The sequence below is a fragment of the Neltuma alba genome, unplaced genomic scaffold (assembly GCF_004799145.2).
Source record: "Neltuma alba isolate B1F8T4 unplaced genomic scaffold, ASM479914v2 tig00011596_pilon, whole genome shotgun sequence".
NCBI classification, from domain to species: Eukaryota; Viridiplantae; Streptophyta; class Magnoliopsida; order Fabales; family Fabaceae; genus Neltuma; species Neltuma alba.
Window position 1 is genome coordinate 1,163 of NW_021636248.1, and position 17,678 is coordinate 18,840.

The 17,678-nt window shown below is 35.4% G+C and overlaps 2 protein-coding genes across 2 annotated transcripts; one reads left to right on the forward strand and one right to left on the reverse strand.

Moving 5' to 3' along the window:
• The first annotated feature begins 333 nt into the window (after window positions 1-333).
• LOC114715524 (probable LRR receptor-like serine/threonine-protein kinase At2g28960) lies at window positions 334-4,007 on the forward strand. The gene is made up of 11 exons (XM_028900393.1): window positions 334-362; window positions 479-620; window positions 1,213-1,284; window positions 1,365-1,436; window positions 1,542-1,613; window positions 1,869-2,014; window positions 2,139-2,347; window positions 2,454-2,580; window positions 2,708-2,770; window positions 2,913-3,102; window positions 3,350-4,007. The coding sequence occupies exons 2-11, from the start codon at window positions 574-576 to the stop codon at window positions 3,771-3,773; spliced, it is 1,422 nt and encodes a 473-aa protein (XP_028756226.1). The 5' UTR covers window positions 334-362; window positions 479-573; the 3' UTR covers window positions 3,774-4,007.
• Window positions 4,008-4,530: 523 nt separating this feature from the next.
• On the reverse strand, window positions 4,531-17,446 carry LOC114715525 (putative leucine-rich repeat receptor-like serine/threonine-protein kinase At2g19230). The gene is made up of 22 exons (XM_028900394.1): window positions 17,275-17,446; window positions 16,534-17,074; window positions 15,869-16,350; window positions 14,837-14,966; window positions 14,180-14,251; window positions 13,983-14,054; window positions 13,824-13,901; window positions 13,422-13,579; window positions 12,829-13,034; window positions 12,563-12,689; window positions 11,962-12,024; window positions 11,657-11,846; window positions 10,931-11,361; window positions 8,783-9,335; window positions 8,190-8,671; window positions 7,756-7,891; window positions 6,578-6,732; window positions 5,997-6,202; window positions 5,730-5,856; window positions 5,429-5,491; window positions 5,135-5,324; window positions 4,531-4,981 (listed from the first exon to the last, which is right to left on the reverse strand). Exons 1-22 carry the CDS (start codon window positions 17,381-17,383, stop codon window positions 4,531-4,533), a joined length of 5,022 nt encoding a protein of 1,673 aa, XP_028756227.1. The 5' UTR covers window positions 17,384-17,446.
• Between the last annotated feature and the right edge of the window lie 232 nt (window positions 17,447-17,678).

Below are 17,678 nucleotides of genomic sequence, written 5' to 3' on the forward strand. Positions count from 1 at the left end.
TACTATCTGCAGCCAAATCATCGAATCGCTCCTCTCCTTTAAACTTTGACTGTGGTTCTTCTGGGGGCGGTCTATTTCAATATTCTTTCACATATTTCGTCTATTTTCATTTTGTTGAAATTGAGAAGCTTCCCCTTGGGCAGAAAAGAGTGATCGATATTACTGTTAACGATGAAAAATTCCTCCCAAAGCCCATAACTCTTGAATACCTGAAGCCGCAGACCGTTTCTGCAGCTACAAATCAAAGTTGTCTTCGTTTCAGCATAAGTGCAACATCAGAATCTGCTGCGCCTCCAATCCTCAATGCATTCGAGGTCTATCAATTAAATCACCTCTAACTTTACCAACAGACCAAAGAGACGGTATATCAGATCAGTTTTCCTTGTTTGAATTGTTTCCTGCTATATCTTATATCATTTCAGTGTGTGCACGTTTTGGCTTCAACTTCTGAGAACATATTTATTATCTGTAAAAATAGTGGATGCCATCTGGGACATCAAAATCGCATACAAAATCTCTAAATTGGATTGGCAAGCTGACCCATGTATTCCCAATTACGCATGGGAGGGACTTATGTGCAGTTCTGGCACCAGCCACTCTTACGCAAGGATCACCTCATTGTAAGTATTTCACTTCTTGAATTAAAATCACAAGGTTTGATTCCCAAAGTCATAAGGTTTGATCAGTTCCACTTCTGGCTTCAAAAGATTTGATAAATGTAAACTTGAGTAGATGGGGTCAATTTAATTTGATCTTATTCTTGTCCTTTTTTCCCTTTTTGATGAAAGATTTGTTAATTTATATTGCCAAGTATACTTTTAGTCGTTTTGTAAAGATTTAGTAGTCCTGTCTCAATTATTCATTTTATTTTTAAAATAATTTCAAATTAAAATTAGTAAACATACTTTATTGACTTAGTCAAATGTTGACCAAGTAAGCATCATGTTTCCTAACTTTAAGTCCAACATGTTGGTAAGAACCTAACTCTGCTCTTTGTTTCTTAACTTAGGTTACGTAGCATTTATGTGCTCTGTTTTGTGACCTGTCTATCCTTAGATGGAATCTCTTGGGCATGTCTCAACCTAATAATTAATGTTCTCCGATATTTCCAACAACATTAGCCATTAATAAGAAAGAAGCTATACTTGAGAAAATTTTATAATCACCCTATCTTAGTATGTTTTGACCACATGTTCGAATTATTCCAAGCAGAAACTTGAGCACGAGCAAGTTAACAGGACACATAAGTATTTCATTCTCAGAACTTACGGAGTTAGAGTCCCTGTAAGTATATAGTGCTTAATTATGACCACATCTTCAGTCTAAGAATTTCACCATGTAAAATGATGTTTTTGCTGTTTCAGGGATTTGTCAGATAATAACTTATCAGGAACAATACCAGAATTTCTAGCTAAATTGCCGAAGTTGAAAGTCCTGTAAGTTGTTGGTGTAGGATTTCGATTACTAATAGTCCATATGTACCATGATAACTTGTAGATCACCTAATAAGTGAATATATTTCAACAATGACTTTCTTGCAGTAATTTGAGAGGCAACGAGCTTACTGGTTCAATTCCGAATATTCTGAAGGAGAAGTCAGATTTGGAAATGAGGTTTCTCATTGTTTATCTATCATAGTTACTTAGCTTTAAGAGCCTTTTATTTTTTTTTTTAAATTGAAGAAAAATCAGTTGGTCAACATTAATTTAATATGATAAAACTGTTTGTGTTTCAATGATGGTAGGACAATTTTATTTCGTTTTAAGGTAACTGGACACGATTTATAATTATTTGATCTGACATGATCATCAGTAAAATTGACAAGTCTATGATAATACTAATTAACTTATTATTTGATTATCTTTCAGTTTGGATGGTAACCCTGATCTTTGCTTGACGGCTCGATGCAAAAAACATAAGTTCGCTATTCCCCTGATACCCTCTGTCTCTGCTTTGATCGTTGTAATCTTGGTTTTGCTTGGAATATGGATCTTTAGGATAAGAAGACTGAAAGGTTTGCACAAGATTATGTGAACTCTCTTTCATGTTGGAATCCACTAATTCCATTTGATATGCTAAAGAAAACATCTGAATGCCAAGGTCCACATTTCTAACACTATTGATATATCTTTTTGCAGGGAATTTTACTAGGCATGAATCATCAAAATTAAGAAGTAAAGCATTTTCTTACTCTAACGTTCTTGAGATCACTAATAACTCACAGAACTTAATTGGAGAAGGAGGATTTGGAAAGGTTTATTTAGGCACTCTTAAGAATGATACTCAAGTTGCAGTAAAATTACTTTCTCAATCATCAGTGCAAGGTCATAGAGAATTTCGATCAGAGGTTAGTTCAAATTATATTCCTGTTTTATGACACAATTGTTAGAAAAATATTTTGTTCACTATCATCTGATTCACATAGAGTTGATAAAGTTACATCTAAGTTATAGGTAGAACTCTTGATGGTTGTTCATCATAGACACTTGGTCTCTCTGATTGGGTATTGCAAAGAAACTGGTGCAAGGGCATTAATTTATGAGTATATGGCTAATGGTGACCTCCGTCAACACTTGTCGGGTATGAAATCTTGCTTCAAATTAAAAAGCAAGACTAGATATTTTCTATGCATAACACGGTATTAATTGATTGAGCAACATTTGAAGGTATATATAGAAGAAATCTCATTATACTATTTTATATATAGGTAACAACAGGCATGCTTTGAAATGGAAGAACAGGCTTCAAATTGCACTAGATGCAGCACGTGGTAAGCAAAACTATCCATACATTAACCTTTTTGAGTTACATGATTGAATTTTCAATTCGTATATATGGAAATTATAAAGTTTTGTTTTGATCTAATTCTGCCACACATAATTTGTTTGGTTATGCAATGAATGAAATTGCAGGATTAGAATATTTGCATGATGGTTGTAAGCCAGCAATAGTACATAGAGACTTGAAGACTACTAACATTTTGTTAGATGAAAATATGGAAGCTAAGATTGCTGATTTTGGATTGTCTAGAGCATTTGCAAATGATATCGATAGCCATGTCTCAACTCGTCCAGCTGGGACAATTGGTTATCTTGATCCCGAGTAAGCACTTCATTAATAATATATATATATATATATATATATATATTCTTCAGCTAAGAATCCCATCAAATTAGTTTTAAGGTTTGCGTGCGTTCAAGAAAATCAAGGCAATACAGAGAGAATTTGTAAAGAACATTATTTGGATTGGAAGACTAATCAGGCTCATTTTGTTTTTGATGTACAAATAAACTAAACTAATTCTGTTGAAATCTTCTGCTTCCATAATGTGGATGTTAAATTTTTACAGGTTTCAAAGTTCTGGCAACCTTACAAAAGGAAGTGATATTTATAGTTTTGGAATAATTCTGCTAGAGCTAATCACTGGACAACCAGCAGCGAAAAGGCAACCAAACAATACCTTCACTTTCCTGCTTCAATGGGTTACCCCTAAAGTTAAAAACGAGAATATCAAGTCCATTATTGACTCAAGGGTCCAAGGAAAATATAGTGTTGATTCGGCTGGGAAATTCCTACAGGTAGCCATGTCATGCACTGCACCAACTGCAAGTCAAAGGCCTGATATAAGTCAAGTAGTTTATGAACTAAGGGGATGTTTGGAATTGGAGATGAGCAAGGAAGTGACCAGCGACCAACCCACCAATTCAAGCAGTTCCATGAGTACGAGTGCTTTGCAATTTGATTCAGACTTCAGTATATTGTCTGGAAGATAGATACTTGTTTACCTTTTAAATTTTATCTTCCCAATGTGATGGAATATGCCAAACACTACCGCGAAAAGGATTGAATAAATTGTTTTCTGCATTTAGGCGTCTTATGTGTTGAAAAATATAGGTCTTAATTGGTTGCATGGATATGCACGTAGATGGAATGTATATAAATGTATTTGGTGAGAATGGTGGGAGTCTATACGAAAACTTGTGCCATTAATTCGAGTACCCAATAAAGGGGAGAGTGTGTGTTTGTGTAAATATAGACTGCTGAATAAGGAAAATAAGTAAATAGTAGGAAGAAAAGCATCATAAAGTTATTCTAATTTAGTCTTTTCAACTACTTTTAGTCCCTTGACAACGGTACCTTGGACATTGTCACATTGAGTCTTTTCCAATTTATATCAAATTTTCTTTGTTAATCTCTTATTTTCCCTGCTCTCTCCTATGTAAAAGGTATATTTGAGGGGGGAAAAGTTAGTCTCTCTATTCTTTAATAAAAATCAATTAGTTGAATCACGTTGGTAAAAGAGTTGGTTAAAATTAGCCAGATGAGTTAGTAGTGTAATTTTATTATTTTGATTTGATAATTGAATTAACTCTTAACTATTTTTTTGAAAGACAATTCTGCAGTGATTAATCTTATTAAGTCAAACATATCAGTAAAAAAAATTAAAAATCTGATAAGAAACAAACAGTCGACTCGAAGCAAGTTTTTACACTCGAAAGATGAGACTTAATAATTAAATTATAAATAAACTTATCTAGCATATGGGCCTGCTGTTGATTCAATACCCAGTGAGTTCAGAGAGCCCATATCCAATGAATTGTTGGGATTTCTTCTGCTGCTCTCTGTCTCTGATCTTTCACGAGTATGGGTCTGTTGTTGGTTCAAGTTTAAACAGATCTTCAGCTCACTTAATACTTCACTAATGTCAGGCCTTTGGATCGCTTTAGGTGGAACGCAGCCCATAGCAGTCTCTATAAATTTCCAAGCTGAACTTGTATTATATTCTCCTTGTAACCTTGGATCAACTATAGATTTAATATCTCCATTCTTAAGTTTACGATTAACCCAATGAAGCAAGTGACTCTTGTTTTCAAGTGATGCCTCTTCTTTTATAGGACGTTGCCCTGTGATCAGCTCCAGCAAAATTACCCCAAAACTGTAGACATCACTCTTTTTGTTCAACTTTCCAGTTCTTTGAAATCTACAGATAAAATAAGGGGTCAAAAGTTCAATCCTCGTTATCTCATTCTTAACCATTATATGAAATTTACTTAGAGGATAGGTGACTAGATTTTATCTGCAATTGACTATCATGATATTAAATTTAATGAAACTTTGAAACTATGCTACTTACTCGGGATCAAGATAGCCAAATGTGCCTGCTGGTATGGTTGATATATGAGCGTCATTTTCATTTATGAAAGGTCTACAGAGTCCAAAATCAGAAATCTTGCCTTGCATCTTTTTATTCAACAAAATATTGGAAGTCTTCAAGTCTCTATGAACTACTGGTGGCCTAATACCATTATGCGAATAGTCCAATCCTGATTTCCATTAAGCACCACACACACCTTTATCTGATTAGAGATGATTGATGAGAAGACAGGGAAAATATAGAAGCCATGAAGAAGAGTGAGGATTCACATACCAAGTGCAACATCCACAGCAATTTGAAGTCTTTCTGACCACTTCAAGACATTTGGATTTCTACCTGCTGAGTTCAGAAAACAAAGCATACATTACTATCAAACCAAGTCTTCAGGGAAAGCTTCCATCTCTTACAATATCACACTTCCAAACCAGAACATTTTTCTTGAGTTCATTCAAAATAAAGAAAGAAAGCATCTTTATCAACATAAATAATTTTCAAGCCACGTAATCTGATGCATTTCTCTTATCAAGAAAGCCCAAACAAAGGTTTTTTGTCTTTTAATCACTAAATAACTAACCTGACAATAGCCCTTGCAGATTCCCCTGGTCCATATATTCATAGATCAATGCTTTCACGTCACCTTCGTCACAATACCCCACAAAAGAAACCAGGTTTTTATGGTGAACGATAGTCAACAAATTTACCTGCAGTTGGAAGTTAACTTTATGCATTTAGGGAAAACGTTGAAAATTCTCAAGCGTTTGCCCGATAGACAAAAATACGAAGGAAAGGGAAAATCTGATAGAATGAACTCCTTTTAAGGTTTGTGATCGTCACGTCAAACCTCCGAGTGAAACTCCCTATCCCCTTGCCTTGATGTCTGAGAAAGTAGCTTGACAGCAACATCTCTACCATCTTGCATAGTACCAAGGTAAACTTCTCCAAATCCTCCTTTTCCAATTTTAGTTTTGAAGTTATTGGTAATTCTATTAACATCCCTTAAAGAAAATACGTATTTGTCTGATTTCTCTTGCCAATCTTTCTTAGATACTGCAAACATCACAGCGGCAATGTAAGTAATTATGGTCATACCATTCACGATATTTCTCCAAATATATATATATATATATATATATATATTTGAGCTTTCAAAATGGAAATGTCGACCCTTAATCTTGTCTCTTTCTTTTCCTCAGTGAACTCTTAAGAAATTGAAACTGTAATGACTACATCCCAGCACAAACAGGACATTAAGTTGTAAGGCCAAGTTTAAAAAAATGCAGTTCTTTGGTAAATTATATTTCTTTTGATATTGAATTCAATCATGTTAAATGAATGGACTACAAGCTCACAGAGAAATGATTGAAACAAAATAATGGTTACAGCAGGGACTGTGAAAGATTGAAAAAGAAGGAAAATATATACCTCCGTTTTTCTTTTTGATTCTCCGGATCATCAGGAAAGTAAGGACAATCATTACTAGAACTGCCACGGATGCTGCAATAGATGCAATTAATGGAACAAGATTCTTCTTTGTCTTGCATGATCTGGCCAGACAAAGACCTGGATTTCTTTCCAATCTAGCCAAGAAAAGGGGGAAAAAAATTTAAAGTGTCAAACGTCATCGCCTAATTAGGTTAGTGATTGGGACATCAGAAACCGCAATTTGGCATCGATATCCCATAATGGAAACTACACTGGCCAAGACAGCTAATTCCAGGAAGAAACTGTTTGATTGTATTAGAATTACTTAAAAGAAAATAAACAAACCTTAATGACAAAGTGGTATTTGACTTAAGCAACAGTGATTTGGGGATTGAACCTGTGAGCTGATTCCCTGTCAAATTACTGCACAGACTTGTGATGCACATGCAGGAAGGAAATGGTTAAGGAAGTTACTGTGGGAATGGTAAAAGATGTTAACTTACAGGAATTTCAAATTTGATAGCTGTGCAAGAAATTCTGGTACTTCTCCAGTCAGTTTGTTGTATGATAAGTCCCTACATGAGATTTGTTATTTAGATGAAGGCCTGTCAGATGAACCATGAAGGCATGCGTCAAAAAAAGCACTAGAACTTACAAGGACTGTAGTTCAGAGAATCTTGAAAAGGAAACATCTATCGGCCCTGTTAGTCCCCTTGAGCTCAAGTTCCTGTCAGAATTCTAGAAGGAATGATCTTCTTGCCATTATAAACATAACTAGTCTGGTATGTATCAAGAAGCAAGAGCTGAAAATGTATTGCTATAGGAGATGGGACACAGAGATCAAGAAAATTATTAAGAAAAATATAAGCATCTCAAAGATGGGTTCCATTGAAAAATTCATCCGGCATATTCATAACTAGTTTGGTACATATATCTTTTATAAACCAGATCTATTTAAGAAATGTCCCTCCAATACTGTAGTCATTAAGATTGTGGGTCTAATTAATTAAAAGCAAAGTGATATATCATCTTTTGCTAAAAATGGTATAATTATTTCATCATATGTCATTGTATATCTAGTCATAACTTTTGGAAGCCAGTACTTTCTTTTAGAGTTTCAATGGTTATGCATCTCTTTCAATCTTAGATGCTTCAAAGAAGAGAGGAGCAGTACTCACAGTGAAATAATCCTTGGAGTGCCATCAGAGCTGCAAGTAAGCTCTTCCCAAGCAAAGTGGTTTGGAATGCATGGGTCCCCTTGCCAATTTATGATGGGGATACCATAAATATGTTTGATTTTCAGAATAGTATCAGCTGTTGTTTTCATCATTAACAACAATTTCATTACTTTCAGCAAATTTAAGCAATATGAAAGAAGAGTGCCAATGAAGGAACGACAAAAAGAATTATGTAGCTGGGTTTATGTGAATTCAGATAGAGTCAAAATTAGTTAACCATGACCCATACAACTATTGTTGAGCCTAGTAACCATCCATTTTCATCCCTGTACAAAAGGAGGCTTGTGCTATATATATGCAGAAAAAGTGACATCATTGTCCATTCAGATATACGTAAATGCAGTGAATCAGGCAATAAAAGAAAAATAAATTACCATCCTCTTGATAAGTTGCTGAATTAGTCAGGCTTAGTACTCTATAAACCTCAAAGGCATTGATCATGGCTGGCAAATCAGATTCTGGGGTGGCTTTGATCGAAATACGAAGATGGTCTGCTTGTGTGATATTCTGAACAATTGTGACGAGCTTCAGATGTTGTGTAGTAAAGGGATCTGTGAGGATGCTTTTATCATTGAAAGTAACATCCACGATCCTTTTCTGAGTTGTTACACGCTGATCAAATTCAAAGAAGTAAAGGTTGATATAATACACGTGTGAACTATCAGTATGGTTATTGAAGTAGATTTCCAAGGAAGAGTTGAGACTCAGAGACTGTATTGCAGTCTTCAATACTTGTGATGGCAGCTTGTTAGTATTTTCTATTCCATAAGAATCAATAGTTGCTGATGTGGATATTTTCTTTGAATTGCCGACTATTCTGTTAAACCACACACGATCATACACATCATCTTCAAACCTGAATGTGCGGAACAGTGTCAGAAGCAAAAATTTAAACTTTTTCACAACCTTCCTACCACCCTCACCAGTTCACTTATAATTTTGTTTTTTAAACAGATGAAAAAGGTACCTGACGAACAAGGTATCTTCAGACATGCTAAAGGTTGACCGAGTCAAGATATCCAGCGGAAACGAACTGGAGGTTCGATAAGTAGAATCAGTAAGAAGCCAGAGTTCCAAGGACGAAATGAAAGGAACCCCTTTTCCAATGTTCACAAGACACACACTTATGGTATCTGACAAAGCAAAATGAGTGACTTCAATGGGAAAATACATGTAGAGATCCCCAAACTCAATAGTGTTCCAATGATTCACGCCAAGATACACATCAAAAGAAGGTGGCGTGTGCTTCAAGTCGTAGTTTCTGTAAGCAAAGAAAGCTCTAACTAGATACTTGTTGTTTTTACCCTGTTTGGGAGTGAGGGTATAGCAGTTCCTAACTCCGTCCGGGAAGCTTCTCAATGTGTTGAGCTGCTTCGACATTTGGGGTTGATCGAAGCTGTAACCTGAGGGTAATTTGTGATTCTTGCCTGTTTCTACAAAGCCTGAATCTGTTTGGTACCAAATATTGCTGTCACTGTCAGTGTAGGCCTCCTCTGCCCCACAATCTATGTTTATGTAACCTATAAATGTTCAAGTTCAACAGAATGACCAAAACCATTAATGCGATACCAAGATTATTACAGAAAGAAGCTAAAGTAACCAGACTGAGAGTTATATGATCCTGGGGACTAGATTCAGTTCATTGTGGAAAATGTGAGTATACCATAAGAAAAATGGTGAAAAGTAAAATTGTTTTTTTTTTTTTAAACTACCTGTATCAGTAGAGGCTAACAAGCTTGGGAGTTGAAGAGGAATGAAGAAAGCAAGGAAAAGAAGCATCCATTCAGATGCAATGTTCATGTTTGACACTGCCAGTTTCGATCACCTAGACGCACATATAAATGGTATAATAGAACGGGCTCAAAGAAGAAGGAAGCTCTTTGGGATGAAGTCCCCATTAATTTAGATTGACTTGACTCAATAAGTAGTGGTACCTCTGACTTCCTCAAATTCTCAGCCTGACAACTCACGCATCCATAGGACAAAAGAGTAAAAGTCACTCTATAATATAAAATCCTAATAATATAATGCCATTTATGTACAAAACTCACTCTACAACATTGATTATTGGAATAATTCATATTTTATTGAATCCGCTCCAGACAGTTACGAGTATTATGTAAGAAAGAACTTTTAGTTTGTTAATCATCTCAGAGTATCTCCTATTATCATTAAGTTTGTAGATTTTGATTAGATTAAAGTTGTATATTCATATCTTTATTTCTTCTCAGTTGTATTTAATCCATCAAAATATAAGAAATTCTTTTCTCGCTCTCTTCTTCTAACTTTCTCTCTTGTTCTATTTCGCTTTATCATTTCACAGCCAACAAAAATGATTTTTCCCCCTATAAAAATTGCCCCCTTTTTTTCATCACTCATCTTTCAGACTTTCACACACATTTATGATGCTTACCAACAAGTCATCCGCAAATAATTTCTCATTGAGAATCTCAAATCTCAAGTAGTGCTGTTGAAAGACTAATTATTTGGTGCTAATCGACATTTGCTTGCATGTTTAATTGTAATTATAATTGAGTAAAATGTCAACTCATATGAGGTTAGTAGGTGGGCAGGGAAGAATAGTAATATAATTACATGTTGGTGTTTAAAATGTTAGAATACCTAGAAGGTGAGAAAGGTCGATTAAAAAAAAAATTGTTTCAAATAAATTAATTGAATTCTGGGCACAATTAGTTGCCAACTCAGAATTAAGTTGGCATCAATTTAATTTGGTGTTATTAAAGCATTTGGTAAGGCGCTCGATCAAGTTGAATTTTTTTTTTTTAAAATCCTGTATTAATATTGCTAAGCAATACGTCCAAAAACCTGCCTCCTAGCCTGGGCATAAAATTAAGAGAAATATCTCACTCTTTGTTGGTAATCAACTTCGTATGTTCAATAATATCTTCAGAAGTCTCTATTGATCATCGCCTTCCCTAAACATAATTGATTTAGCATTTTGAACTTCATGTGGTTTGAAAGAAAATTAAGCGCAGGGGATTAGTCTACCATGAAGCCGAAAATGCCATTACAAACTGAGAACCAACAAAAAACAGTCTATTGTCCACTGTACAACACACTCAAGACTTCATAATTGGAAATTCTAAACAAGCTTATCTAGCATGTGGGCCTAATGATGAATCAATCTGAAAAGGATTCAAAGAACTTGTTTCCAGTGAATTATTCCTGGACCTTCTCATGCTGCTCTCTGATCTTTCATGGCTTATTTCTGAAGCCAAACAGTCCTTTAGCTCAGTCAACACTTCACTTATCTCAGGCCTTTGGATTGCAGTAGGTTGGGCGCAGGACATGGCAATTTCTACAAGTTTCCACGCTGAACTTCTATTGTACTGTCCTTCTAACCTTGGATCAACTATGGAGTCAATATCTCCATTGTTAAGTTTAGGATTAACCCAATCAAGTAATTGTATCTTGATTCCAAGTGATTCTGGTTTCATTGCAGGTTGTCCAGTGATTAGCTCAAGCAGAATTATCCCAAAGCTGTAAACATCACTCTTTCTATTCAAATTTCCAGAGCTTCGAAATCTACATATGAAATAAGAGTCAATAGTATGATCTTTATTTTCTTCATTTCATATGAAATTTACCAAGAGGATAGGCGAATCTATGCTTTGAGCTCCTATCTTTAGCACTAGGTAAATGGTTGAAAGCACTGGGATTCTAACTAAAGTCTCAAAACTTTGTTTCTGATATATATGCGTGTGTGGGTGTGGGTGTCATGCTGCTGCAGTTTATTAAGCCACAAAATGATGAGACTCCTGCAGAGATTTCATGTATAAAACAAGATATTTGGTAAAAATTTGTAATCTACAATGCTTACTCAGGATCAAGATAACCCAATGTGCCAGCTGGTCTAGTTGATATATGACTATCATGTTCATTTTCAAAAGATCTACACAGTCCGAAGTCAGAAATTTTAGCTTGCATGTTCTCATCCAACAAAATATTGGAGGTCTTCAAGTCCCTGTGAACTATGGGAGGCTTGATACCATAATGCAAATACTCCAATCCTGCATTTCCATCAAGACACCCATACACCTTTAGTATGTTAGTATAGAGATGATTAGTGAGAAGACTAGGAAAATAGAAGCCATTAACAGAAAGTACATGTGAGGTTTCGCATACCAAATGCAACATCCAGGGCAATTTGAAGTCTATCAAACCACTTCAAAACAGTTGTATTTTCATCTGCAGAGTGCAGAAAACAAAGTATATGTAAATCAAACCACGTCTTCAACAAAAACTTACATCCCTTATTGTATATTATCTCCAGTCCTTAATATAAGAGCTGAATAACTAATTTAGGAATATTAAGAAAATTAGTTAAATTGGTTATTTGTCACAAATGTGTGTTGATCTCCCTAAACTATCCTCTTTCAATCATTTCCATTACATGATTAGAATTGTCCCTTGGTGGGAGCTCCTTGCAATCAATAGGGATATTTCGACAAAAGATGAGAGGTAAAATATATTGAAATCTTATATTTAGGATCAAATTTAACTTCCCAACTAGCTCTTATATTAAGGATTGGAGGTAGTAATTTATTTCTCTTCCAAACCAAAATACTTTTCTTAAATCCTTTTCAAAAGAAAAAAAAAGGAAATCAGGCATCTACATTGGCATAAAAAATAATCTTCAACAGGTAACATCAAGAATTTCTCTTCAACATAGCAAAGTAGAAAGCTTATACGAAGTTCTTGTCTTTTGGTGACAACATAAACTAACCTGACAACAGCTGTTGCAGATTCCCCTTTGCCATATATTCATAAATCAATGCTTTCACATCACCTTCTTCACAGTACCCCATAAAAGAAACCAAGTTTTTATGATGAACGAAAGTCAACAAATCTACCTGCCGTTTGAAGTTTAACATCATGAATTTAAGGAAGATGCTGAAAATTCTGAAGTCTTTGTTTTCTAAACAAAACTATGGGGACAAAGAAAAAGTGATAAACGAAAATTGCCTCAGGCATATGATTGTGGCATCAAACCTCTGAGTGAAACTCCCTGTATCCTTGCCTTGATGTCTGAGAAAGTAACTTCACTGCAACTTCTTTACCATCTTGCACTGTGCCAAGGTAAACTTCTCCAAACCCACCTTTCCCAATAACAGTTTTGAAGTTACTGGTAATTCTAGTAACCTCTCTCAGAGAAAATACTTGTTTCTTTGAATTCTCCCGCCCTTCTTTCTTAAATGCTATAAACATCACATTCACAGAAGCAATGTAAATAACCATAACCACACAGTTCACAATATTTCTTTCAAAAAAAAAAAAAACGGATACGTAGATTCTTAAGTCTTGTCTCTTTCTTTTCCCTTATAAAATCCGGAAAAGCTGATAGACAATTGGAACTGTAATGACTATATCCCAGCATAGATGGAACATTAATTTGTGAAACAAGTTCAAAGGCTACAATGAGAAGAGAAAGAAAACTCTGTTCTATGATAAATAGGATTTCTTTTGATATTGAATCAAGCTTGTTTAATGAAGGTGGACTATAAGGAATACCAGTTCATAAAACCATGATATAAAAAAAATTATTGCCTCAAACACTGCCAAAGATATAAGAAGCAGGAAATTACCTCCTTGCTTCTTCCTTTTGATTCTCATGTTCATCAGATAAATAAGGACGGTCATTATTAAAACCGCTATGGATGCTGCTATACATGCAATGAGGAGGGTAGCATGCTTCTTTGTTCCACATGATTCAGCCAGACAAAGGCCCGGATTTCCTTCCAAACTAGCCCAAAATAAAAACACAGCTTAATATGCAAGAGTGTCAAATACCATTAAGTAATTAGACTAATAATTTAAACCTCAGAAACCATAATTTGGCATTGGTATCAAATAATGGAGCTACATCACGGCAAGACTACTCATGTTTATAAGATCAAATGACAAGTCAAATGTAGGAAAAGAAACGCCAAAATTTGGACAAGAAACTTCTTGGTTATAGTAGATTTACTTAAAGAAGAGAAAGAAACCTCAAAGACAAAGAGGCTTCGGACTTCAGCCTTAGTGGCTTGGGGATTGAACCTGTGAGCTGATTCCCTGTTAAATTACTGTAGAGACTTTATGATAAATATGGTGGAAGGACATGGCTGAGGAAATTACGATGGGAATGCTAAATGATCTTAACTTACAGGACTTTCAAATCTGGTAACTGTGCAAAATATTCAGGCACTTCTCCTGTCAGGTTGTTATATGATAAATCCCTGCATAAAAGTTATCATTTAGATAAGCAGAGTGAAAACTTTGCAAGTTGATAGCCTCTGAAGCCTTGTGGATATAAAGAAAAATGAGGATTTACAAGGTATGTGTCAAAGACACTAAAACTTACAAGGACCTCAGTTTAATGAATTTTGAAAATGAATCATCTATCCTCCCTGTTAGTCCCCTTGAACTCAAGTTCCTGCTTGAATTGCAGAATGAATCATTTTCTTGCCATTATTAAACATACGAATAAGAGAAAAGCAGAAGCTGAAATGTATTGCAACACGAGATATTGTATATTGTTCAAAAATGATGGACAGATCTAGAAAATTATTAATAAAAATATAAGCATATCAAAGATGAGTTCTACTGGAAAATTCATCCAGCTTGTACACATGCCAATTCATAATTGGTTTGGTAGATATATCTAAGAACTTTTCCCGCAATATCATGGTCATTAAGATTGAGGATCTAATTAACAACAAAATGATACCATCATCATCATCAATAACAATAATTAGACTTATTCTAATGTGTAGGATTAGTTATAAGAATAGAACAAGGACATACGATTTTTATCAATGACCAGTTCTTCAAATACATCTCATGACAGGAATCAAAGTGATATATTATCATTAGCAGACAAAAAAAAGTTATTTTATCTTATATTATTGCTTATCTAGTTATAACTTTTAGAAGCCAGTACTGTAGATTAATATCTTCAACAGTTAAGCATCTCTTTTCAAACTTGCGTGATTCAGAAGAAAACAAGAGCAGTACTCACAGTGAAGTGACCCTTGGATTGGCATCAGATGTGCAAGCGACCCCTTCCCAAGCAAGACTAGCTGGAATGCATGGATCTCCTTGCCAATTTATGATGTTATAAATACTTTTGATTCCCTGAATTGCATCAACTTTGTTGGCCAAAAAAAAAAATTGCATCAACTGTTGTTTTTAGCATTAATAACTATTTCAGTAGTTCAGTAAGTTTAAGCTTGATGAATGAAGAGTGCCAAAAAAGAAAGGACAAAAAAGCTGATAGGACCCTCTTCTAAACAAACTTACAACGACAACAAAAATCAGAAATAAACAACAAAGAGTGGGGAAACTTGAGATTGATAATGGTTTTACTGAATAACAAGGGAATAGATGACTCTCACACACTGATACATTAGCTACAATGAAAGTGATGATTACAAAGTAACAAGGAATAAAACAAGATACACAGAACAAGATACAACACAATGAACCAATAGACTTGCCAAACTTTCGAGAGGTTGGCTCTCTCCACCCCAAGGGCCAAGATCACAGTTCAAATTCTTCACACCCTTTTACTGCTCAGCCGAAGATAAGATTTATAGACCCCAAAAAGTAACTTTCACAACCCCCAACTCATGGACTTTGACTATAGCAATCCTATAGCTGCCCTACTCTTTACTTCTTTCTTCAGAATAGCAAGTCAAACTTCTACCCAACAAAAAGTATTTTTCCCTTTCCATGCATTTTTCCCTAAACTTTCAAAAGTGATCCTAACAAGAGCACTAAGCGCTAAAGAATTTAAGCGCGGGTAGCAAAACAAGAATTTGGGTTTATGTAAATTTACCTAGAGTCAAAATTGATTGAGTCAGCCATGACCAAATCAACTATTATTAAGCCAACTATTTTTAACATAACACGAACCTATTGCTATTCCTACAGTTATTTTATACAAAAACCAACAGTGAATTCTATACGTATATATGCAGAAAGAGATATCAGCATCTTTCTGGTACAAGTAATCAAATGCAATAAATCATCCGGAAAAGAGGGGTGTTACCATCTTCTTGATAAGTTTCTGAATTAAGTTGTTTTAGTCCTCTATAAATCTCAAAAGCATTGATCATGGCTGGTAAATCAGATTCTGGGGTGGGATTGATGGAAATACGAAGCTGGTTTGCTTGCGTGATATTCCCAACAATTGTGAGTAGCTTCAGATATTGAGTAGTAATGGGCTCCGAGAGGATGCGACCATCATTGAAAGTAATATTCATGATCCTTTTCTGATTTGTTGCTTGCTTATCAAATTCAAAGAAGTAAAAGTAACAGAAGTACTCGTTGGAACTATCAGTTTGTTGATCAGAGTAGATTTCCATGGTAGGGTGCAGGCTCGTGGACAGTATTGCAGTCTTCAATACTTGTTGCGGCAGGTTATTAGTACTTTGTGTTCCATTTAAGTCAATAATTACTGATGTGGTGGCTATACTTGAACTGCCGAAGGATCTTTTAAACCACACACGACCATATGTATCATCTTTAAACCTGCGTTTACCAAACAGAGAACAGAGTCGAAAACAAATATTTATAAGATGTAAAGTGTAACTTGATTTGATGTGGGAACTGGGAAGCATAGAACTCATATAAAATTGAGAAAACACGCGCGCGCTCGCATGGTGGTGTATTTCAATGCTTGATTTTGACCAAGGGTCATACACAGACGTGTACCTGATGAACCTGTCGTCTCCTGGCTTGCTAGGGGTAGACCGGGTCAAGAGATCCAACGGAATCGAACTGGAGATTTGATAAATATTATCACCGAGAAGCCATAATTCCAAGGACGAAATAAAAGGAACACCTTTTCCCGTTTTAACAAGACACACACTTATGGTGTCTGCTAAGGCAACAAGAATAACCTCAACAGAATAATACGACGTGATATCGTCAAATTCAATAGTCTTCCAGAGATTGACACCAAGATACAAATCAAAAATGGGTTTTTTGTTCTTCAAGTCATAGTTTCCATAAGCAAAGAAAGCTCTGACAATGTACTTGCTGTTTCTACTGGAAGTGAGAGTATAGCAGTTCCTTTTTCCATCTGGAAAACTTCTCAGTGTGTTAAGTTGCTTCGACATTTGGGATTTGGAGAAGTTGTATGGTACGTTGTGATTCTGGCCTGTTTCTACAAAACCTGAATCTGGTTTATACCACATGTTGCTCTCACTGTCTTGGTACGCCTCCTCCACCCCACAATCTATGCCTATGTGATCTACAAATGTTCAAGTCAAAATAGAAACAGAGCCTCGTTAAAGAAGCTTAATATAGAAAACACATAATGGAGGAAGATGCGAGTTAACTAATAAGAAAAAAAGAAACCATTTTAAAAGAATGCAAGGGAAAGTGCAATGCTAAAATGTGGGTGTTTTTGCTCTTGTACGGGACAATTATGCGGACGAAGAGGCAACTTGCCTGAATCATCAGAAGAGGCAACTTTGGAGTCTGAAGCCATCCAGCTTGCGTTGTGAAGAGGAATGAAGAAAGCAAGTAAAAGCAACGTCAATTCTGATGCAATCTTCATTGTTTGCCACTGCCACTTTCGGTTCAAATGCCCACTGCTTCATAAACACAACTGAGAAAACGAGTCCAACACACCGCGTTCTGGCGAAGTACGTATCCATCACTGCGAGGAGCATAGATTGACTTAACGCCACCATGTGGGGCCCATTACCCAGTTCGAATCCAAACCGACGTTACTTTTTAAAATGTTTTCTTTTTGGGAAATAACCATAGAAAGCCGCTGGAATAAAAAATTATAAATTAGAACTCATGACAATATCAATATGAGTTTTGATAATAACTTTTAAGAATCGGTC

Bases quoted from the DNA above. Each gene is read 5' to 3' on its own strand.
- LOC114715524 (XM_028900393.1), top strand. From the start codon at position 574: ATGTGCAGTTCTGGCACCAGCCACTCTTACGCAAGGATCACCTCATT. The intron at 621-1,212 runs GTAAGTATTTCA...TATTCCAAGCAG, and splicing joins TACGCAAGGATCACCTCATT to AAACTTGAGCACGAGCAAGT. The intron at 1,285-1,364 runs GTAAGTATATAG...TTGCTGTTTCAG, and splicing joins CTTACGGAGTTAGAGTCCCT to GGATTTGTCAGATAATAACT.
- LOC114715525 (XM_028900394.1), bottom strand. From the start codon at position 17,383: ATGAAGATTGCATCAGAATTGACGTTGCTTTTACTTGCTTTCTTCATT. The intron at 13,580-13,823 runs GTTTCTTTCTCT...ATTTTGGGCTAG, and splicing joins GAAGCCTCTTTGTCTTTGAG to TTTGGAAGGAAATCCGGGCC. The intron at 5,492-5,729 runs GTTAGTTATTTA...TGAACTCAGCAG, and splicing joins TCTGCAAGGGCTATTGTCAG to GTAGAAATCCAAATGTCTTG.